The 7,682-nt window shown below is 54.0% G+C and overlaps 1 protein-coding gene across 1 annotated transcript; it reads right to left on the reverse strand.

The window, feature by feature from the left end:
* Positions 1–2,466: 2,466 nt before the first annotated feature.
* Pdzk1ip1 (PDZK1 interacting protein 1) lies at positions 2,467–7,447 on the reverse strand. The gene is made up of 4 exons (XM_013016970.1): positions 7,227–7,447; positions 4,846–4,954; positions 3,171–3,266; positions 2,467–2,826 (listed from the first exon to the last, which is right to left on the reverse strand). Exons 1-4 carry the CDS (start codon positions 7,291–7,293, stop codon positions 2,754–2,756), a joined length of 345 nt encoding a protein of 114 aa, XP_012872424.1. The 5' UTR covers positions 7,294–7,447; the 3' UTR covers positions 2,467–2,753.
* Between the last annotated feature and the right edge of the window lie 235 nt (positions 7,448–7,682).

Genomic DNA, 7,682 nt, shown 5'->3' on the forward strand with positions numbered 1-7,682 from the left:
GGCCAGCCTGGCAGGTGGGAGACAGCGATAAGGCTTGGGGGTCTTGGCGGTTCTGGGGCGGGCAGCTCTATGATCCCAGGCCCTGGGCAGGGCAGGAGCAAGGGGTGGGGGTGGAGGGTAAGGTCAATGCCATCAGGGGCGCTCAGGGCTCCCACGGGCCTCCTCCTGCCCAAACTGAGGGAAATGGAGGAGCTAAGGAGGCCCTTAAAGCAGAGACCTGGCAGAAGCTAGAGGCCCCTCCTGGCGACACCTCACAGGTACTACTACAGCCCTGACAGGCCAGGCGGTGGGGGAGGCAGAATTGAACCCAGCTGCCCCTTCTGTGGACAAGTAAGGACAGAGGTGGTGGGGATGTGGCCTCATGCAGGGAGCTAGGACAGCCACACATCCAAAAGGTCCCAACCCAGGGGCTGGGAAGGTAAAAGGGACCTTTGTGACTTAGCAGAGGCCTGGCTTCTAGGAATCTCTGTCTCTCCTTCAGTGGGTGAGAATCTGGGCTGCCCACTCACCTGCTTTTGTCTTCTGTTTTAATCAAGGAAGATTTCTTAAAGGAGGAAGAACCCTGGCTAGGCCAAGGGAAAAGCTAGGCGGATTTAAACCGGAAGAAGGTATATGAGTCATGAGAGGCCTAAAATCCTAGATTATGAATCACAGGAGCAACAGCCACAATTCATAAAGCACAAGCCAGGAGAAGGGAGGTGACTTGACTCTGATTATACAGCAAGGCCAAGATGATCTAGACCAGACACTGTCATGTGTGCCTCAGGATGCATCCCAAAGCCCAGCAAGATGAGGAGAGCAGTTCTGATCTCAAGTGTGCCTTCCTGGGCATTCAGGTGAGCCTTGGACAGTAAAGGAATGACTGTGTCAGTGAAGCCAGGTAGCTGTGACAGAGTGAGTCAGGTGACTCACCCAAGGGCCATCTTGGGACAAGGGGCACTGCCTCCTGCCTTCTAGCCCCACTCATCTGTGGATTTAGGAATGCTTTCCTGCGAGACTAGCTCCCATTGCAACTCTATATGAAGGGAGTGGGACAGAAGCTGTTCCCTTAAGACAGATAGTCACAGTTGGGCATGGGTGGCTCTAGCAATCCTAAATACTCAGGAAGCTGAGATCTGAGGATTTCAGTTTGAAGCCAGCCCAGGCAGGAAAACTCAATTGACCAACCAGAAGCTAAAGGTAGAACTGTGGCTTAAGAAGTAGAGCTAGCCTTAAAAACAAAAGCTCAGCCAGGTGCAGGTGGCTCATGCCTGAAATCCTAGCTACTCAGGAGGCTGAGATCTGAGGATCCTGGTTCAAAGCCATCCGGGGAAGGAAAGTCCGTGAGACTCTTATCTCCAACAAACCACTCAGAAAACCGGAAGTGGTACAGTGGCTCAAGTGGTAGAGTGCTAGCCTTGAGCTGAAGAGCTGAGGAACAGTGTTCAGGCCCAGAGTTCAGCCCCATGACCACCAACAACAACAACAAAAAAAGCTCAGGGAGAATGTCCAGGCTCTGAGTTTAAGCCCCATGTCAACAGTAACAACAAAATATCCAGCTAGTCACAGAGGTGGTCCCTGGACAGCCAGGCGCTCAGGCATCCCTCCTCGCTCATCTGCCCCCTTCCTCCATGTTATTCCCTGTAGGACCCCATTTTCTGACCTCCACCCCATCCCAGGATAGGAAGTCAAATCAGAGTCTTTGGTGAGGGCTCCAGCTCTGGGAAGAGACTGGCCAGATCCCCCTCAGAGAAAGCAGAGTTCAGAGTGGATAGAAGTTCTCTCAAGATCACATAGCAAGTTGGCAAGAGACCAAGGAGACAAATCTGGGCTCTGTGATCACAGTCCCAGACTTTCCCGGCCACAGCCTTGTACTTGGGAGGATGAAAGATGAACCCAGTGTAGTGCAGGCAGCACAGAGGTGGGGTGGTGACCATGCACACAGAAGGACCCCAGAATCTGAGTGAAGGTGGGATGGGGGACGCAGACTGACAGGAAGGGCTATGCCTGAAACAAGAGCAGAGTGATTGAGTTCCCCAGCCCACGGGCCTCTGAGACCATCTTCCAGCCTTAGGTACATGAAAGAACGTACGATACATCTTGAAACTGACCATTATTAGAATCATCCTGGGGGCACTCAGATCTGTCCCCTGCCTGGGAAGCTTTTCTAACTTCTCTAGCCAAAGGAAGATGAGTCTCCAAGAGACAAGGATGACCCACAGGCAAGGGTGGGTTCACCGGTCTCTGGCTTTCCTGCTTCCCCAACTCCTCCATGCATGGTAGAGACCCCAGCTCTGATCTCCACCTGGATGTAGAGCTCTCAGCCTCTCCAGCCTGGGCCCTTTGGCTCCAGCTGTCCAGAGATCTCAGAGCTTCCTGGGTAATCTCCAAAGCCACCATGACAATGGCTTTCGAAGGTGAGTGTCCTGATTGAGATGGGGAGACAGGGCCAATCTGCAAGTCTGAGGGCTGTTTCAGAAGCTCAACCTGGAAGTACAAAATGTCTTTATTTCACAGAAATAAGGGCCATGTCCACAATGGTGGGGAAGATGGGAAGTGGGGTGGGAAGTATTGAGCTGGCTGTCCTTTTCTGTACTGGATAAGAGATCCCCAGGAGGGCCCCAGGGCCCCAACCTGGCTGTAGCCTCAGATGAAGTTGTCAGGTGAAGGAGTTGATCTATTGTTGCAGATTCCTACAGAGAAGGGGCTGAAGGGTGGTGGATGTCACCACAGGCATGTGAGAGGCCCCAGCTGAGGGTCACAGGCCAACCAAGTCACATGGGTGTGCTGCGGACTTTGCCCTCCTCCTCCAGGACATTCTCGTAGGCATTCTCATGCTCACTGGACCTGAGAGAGGAGAAGGCAGATCCTGGTGGGTCCCCGGGCCTCCCAGCCCATCTTCTCCCTGCCCCTTCTTGCACCTGCACCAACTCTGGGCTTGTGAACCTAGATTGGAAGACCTTCAGCACCAGCTCCCTAAGCCACATCTTCCACTTCTCTGGGGCCCCCTCCTCTATTACAGATCCCTCTCCTCATGTAGGCTTCATCTGCCCCCTAGGACTCTGTGGTCCTCACATAGTAGACCTCGCTAATGCTTCTCCTCATCATCCCCTTCCCTGTGGGAACTCCCCCCTCCCCCATCCCCCATGGCCCCTAGAGTACAGGAAGGGAGCCCTATACCAGCACCTCACCTGAAGTTGGATGCCATTGAGGAGTACTTTCCATCCATTCCCACCAGGACTCCATCTGCCTTGTTTCCAACAGTCATGACCACATTCGCGAGCTCCCTGGGAATGAGGATCATGCGTAGGGCTCATCAGCACCACCTGCAAACCCCATTCAAGCAAATCCTACCCTGCATTCTGGTTCTCAAAGCCCTGGGGCAGAAGCACCTTTATCCAGCAGGGTTTCCCCCATGGCATGCTTCTGGCCTACATGATCTTCATAATGAGGGAGCAGAGATTTGAGAAAGACTTGTCCTAAGTCTAAGACCTCCTTCCACTGCCTCTTCAACTCCTCTAGCTCAGCACCCTCAAAGCAGACCCCAGCAGGTCTCAGGGTCTGCTCCAAATTAGGAAGAGATGCGATCAATGGACACCTAAGGCAGAGCTGGGCTCAGTGGAGAACAAAGCATTTCCTACAGGAAGCTCCTTATCACCTACTCAAGTGTGAACTCCCTACAATGTGGACTCTTCCCCCACCCCAGAGACTACTCTGGGCCACAGGGACCCTGACATCTGTTCCTCTGTCCCTAGACGTCCCACACAGATTCAAAGTTAAACTCAGTAGTCACCCCCAAACCTGCTCGCCCTCTGTGTTTGTTGCCTCGAGGTTCCTAAATCTGAGTCCTACCTCAGTCCAGCTATCATGGGCCCCCCTTCTAACCAGCTCTTAGACCTCTCCCCTCTCTGCATTGCCTCTCCCTCTTCAGAGCCAGACTGTCTAGAGATGCTCAACCTCCTTATGACTCTTCATGCTCACTACCATACATCTGCCACGAGACAACCAGAGTGACTGCTGAGGCCAGGCCACATGCTTTAAAAACATCCCACTGGGTTCCTGTTGCCCTAAATTAAGGCCCATTGGTGCCAATTAGCCTAGGTCTTGCCTACCTCACCAGCCTCATCCCGGGCATCTCTGTTCTCTCTACTCACTGAGTTGCTTATGTTTCCATTCCAAGCCATGCAGAGCTGCTCTTGGCACCCTGGCCCATCGGGTCACCTTTGTAAGAGCTGAGAAAAATGTCCCAATCCAGATGCAGCCTTGCCCAGCAGGATCTTGACCTTTGTGCTCCATGGTCAGGCTGCTAAATCTTTAACTCAGGACCCAGGTGTGGTCTTTCCCATGCCACTGTGTTCCCCAATTCCTCCCTGTGCTTTAGGCTTTGGGACAAATGTGCAGTCAAGGAGACCTCTGAACTCCCTGGACCAGCTGGGCCCTGAGGTGAACACTGCACGTTCCTTCAGCTGCCCTTGAACTTGGGATTGTTCATCCAGTCTGTGAGGCCACTTTGATTGGCAGCTGACTCTCCAGAAGGATGAGAATTTCCATTCTAGAAGGAAGGCAAGGATGCTATCCCAACTCTGCAAATGAAAGCCTTGAGACTCCAAGAAGAGAAGACATTTCTCCAAATCTCACTGGGAAGGGCACTGGAGATGTGGGGCTAAAGAACACAGGTCTTAAACCAGCGAGCCTGAGTTCTAACTCTGACTGTCTTGAAGTCACCCTATGAGCTTGAGACCCAGTTTCCCTTCCTCACAGTGAGAAGACCTGCCAGGGTTTCTTCTATCCTTCTAGAGAAGGAGAGTGGTGTTCCTGGCACCCACTCAAACCTGCCCATGCCCAAGGCCCTTGGGCAGCACTTACGGCTCATCCTGGCACCAGAAGTGGTTAACAGCAAAGACAATTGCAACGAGGACCAGGAATACAGCCACAGCAATGATGCCCTGCATCCAGGGCTGGAGGTTCCCCAAACCTGGAAAGAAAAGGGGAGCTGAAAGTACAGAACATGGGGGGAGGGGCCTCTGTTTCCAATGGGCCTGTGCTGGAGGCAATCAGACACTGCAGGACTACAGGAGACATTCTGGGTGTCTGGGGACCCATCTGATCCCATTGAGCATGAGGAATGGATGGACTTGGGGGCAGAGGTCTAGAGGAAGACAGTTGTCTGAGAAAAACATGAGCAGCCAAGGAGGAAACAGGACTCAGTGCTGTGTCTGAGATCCAGACTGTCAAGAGCCACATTCCCTCCACTGGTGTCATGTTCAGGACCCCCCAGGGAGTGCCTGGGGCCCAGGGAGTGAAAGGTAGTGTCCTGGGTGCCTGGTCTAGACCTTGCCAGCTGGGAGTGGGCCCTCTCCTCCTTCCTGGCTGGCATCTGGAAGATCCTGTTCTGTAACAAAAGGTTTCTCTGGGAGGAGCTGGCAACATGAAGTCATGGCAGGCAGCTGCTCAGCTAGTTGTACCCAGTGATATAAGACAAGAGGGGGGCAGAGATAAGATCCAAGCCACTTGTATTCTTCCAGCTGGGTGCCCAGAGCACTAGAGCCAGAGAACTGATCCAGGCCCCAACCATGTACCCTGGATACAAAAATGCAGTCTTCCAGATTTCCCAGAAGTCTCTGCCTTCAAACCATGGGTAGCTTCTAGGATCTTTCCCCTTCCTCTGGCACCACTGTGCCTCATGAGTCTTCAAGTCCTCACCAGACAGGGGAAAGATAGTCAATAGGTAGGTGTCCCAGGAGGGCACGAAGCCACCAAGGAGCTTCTGGGGGAGGTCCTATGTCCAGACAAAATACCTCGATCCCTGGAACCATCTTAAGTGATGAGAGATCTTAGGTTGGGCATCAAAAGTGTCCATTCTGGGGGCTGGGAAGGTGGCTCAGTGGTAGAGCGCTTGCCTTGCAAGCATGAGGCCCTGGGTTCGATTCCTCAGCACCACATAAGCAAAAAGAAAAAAGCCGGAAGTGGCGCTGTGGCTCAAGTGGTAGAGCGCTAGCCTTGAACTGAAGAGCTGAGGGACAGTGCCCAGGCCCAGAGTTCAGGCCACAAAACTGGACACACACACACACAAAAGTGTCCATTCTGCCTCATCCTCATCTGAAAGTCCTCCCTTGAGTCTGCCCTGTAGCAGTGAAGGTCCTGCCTCTTCTTGGATGTTGGGAGGGAAAGAAGGGCTGTGGCACTCTCTGGTCTGTGGTCACATTCGTTCACTTAGTTCTAGCTCAAGGCTTGTAGGCAATCCTGTAAGGCCCCTTCCTCATTGCTCCAGGCCTTGCAGTAAATTCCCTCTATATACCAGAGAGAGACCACAATCCCCTGCTCCTCCTGCCCTGTGGCTCTAGTGCCCAAAGAGAAAGAGGCAGAGACAGGAGAAAATGCCTGAATCCTGTCCCTTCTTGCCTTGCTGTGTGTCCTGTGTAAGTTACTTGGCCTCTCTGGTTGCCAGAGGGCCTCCAAGATGAGGAAGAGAGAACTAAAGCACACTGACATGAAAGCATGGAAGGGGAAAGCATGTTTGCCAGCGGGCTCTGGACCCATGTCTCATCGCACTCACCAGGCTGTAGCCACAGATGCAGCCTGACAGGGTAGGGTGGATGCCAGAGCTTGTGATGTGGTGCTTCCCTGGGCACCAAGCTCTTCCACACCCTGACCTGGCAGGAGCTCTGGGAGGTGGGCAGGGTGGGGTTTATGGTCCTCATTTTGTAAGACTCTGAGAGGAACCGTGATTTCCTCCAGGTCATACAGCAAGACCAAGATAGAGCTGGGAGAAGAACTCAGATTGGTGGGGTGGGGGTGGGGGGAGTGGAGACAATAAGCATTTAGGACAAAGCCATGGACAAAGTCCTGCCGGCACTGGGCTTACCCCTGAGTGAGCCTGAGCCTCATCTCCACCCTTCTGGCAGCTCTGGCCCCGCTGCCCTAAGGGGAGCCCGTGGACCCCAGCATCTCTAGGGCCATTTGAGGCTTGCATCTCAACTCCTCTCCCTCCCTCAAATCCTTGACCCAACACAGCCTCTGCTGCCCTCCCCCCATGGGAAACAAACCACAGAGAGAGGCGAGCCTGGGGCCGAGGTCTGGGCTTGGCTTCTCTGCTTCACGCAGACCCCGCTCTTCTTCCTCCAAAGTCAGGTGTCCAGGGGGTGAGGAAAGTCAGGGCACCACACCATCTTCTGGGTCGACAGTGCCCAGCCCAGCCCCCCCCCTCCTCCCTGCAGCCACCAGGGCATTTCCCTGTCCAGGGCTACCTTGCTGACAGCTTACAGGTGGCACTGCAGTGAGCAGGCCCAGAACCACGAGACTCAGAGCCAACATGGCTGCAGGCAGCTCGGGGATCTTCCGTCTGTCCGCTGGCGTCTGCACTTCTGGAGCTGCCTGGAAGAGTCTGGAGTGTTTGCCTGAGATCAGCCTGGTAATCTGGCTCTGGAGGAGATGACCTGGGTAGGAAGAAGGTGAGGGAGGGAGGAAGGGAGGGAAGAGGCAAGGGCGGGCAGTAAAGAGAAACTGCCCTCCTTCCCTCCCTCCCTTGAGAATGAGCCTGGCCTTTCTGGCCAGGGCCCAGCCCACTGAGCCAGCATGCGGGGGTTACCCTTCAGAGACCAGGTAAGGAAGTAGATATGGGGAGAGTCCTAGCCTTCTACAAGCCCCAGAGTCTGTGTCTGAGCTCACCTTTCCTTGTCGTGGGGCCAGTCTCTGGGGAAAAG

The sequence above is a fragment of the Dipodomys ordii genome, unplaced genomic scaffold (genome assembly GCF_000151885.1).
Source record: "Dipodomys ordii isolate 6190 unplaced genomic scaffold, Dord_2.0 Scaffold33, whole genome shotgun sequence".
NCBI classification, from domain to species: Eukaryota; Metazoa; Chordata; class Mammalia; order Rodentia; family Heteromyidae; genus Dipodomys; species Dipodomys ordii.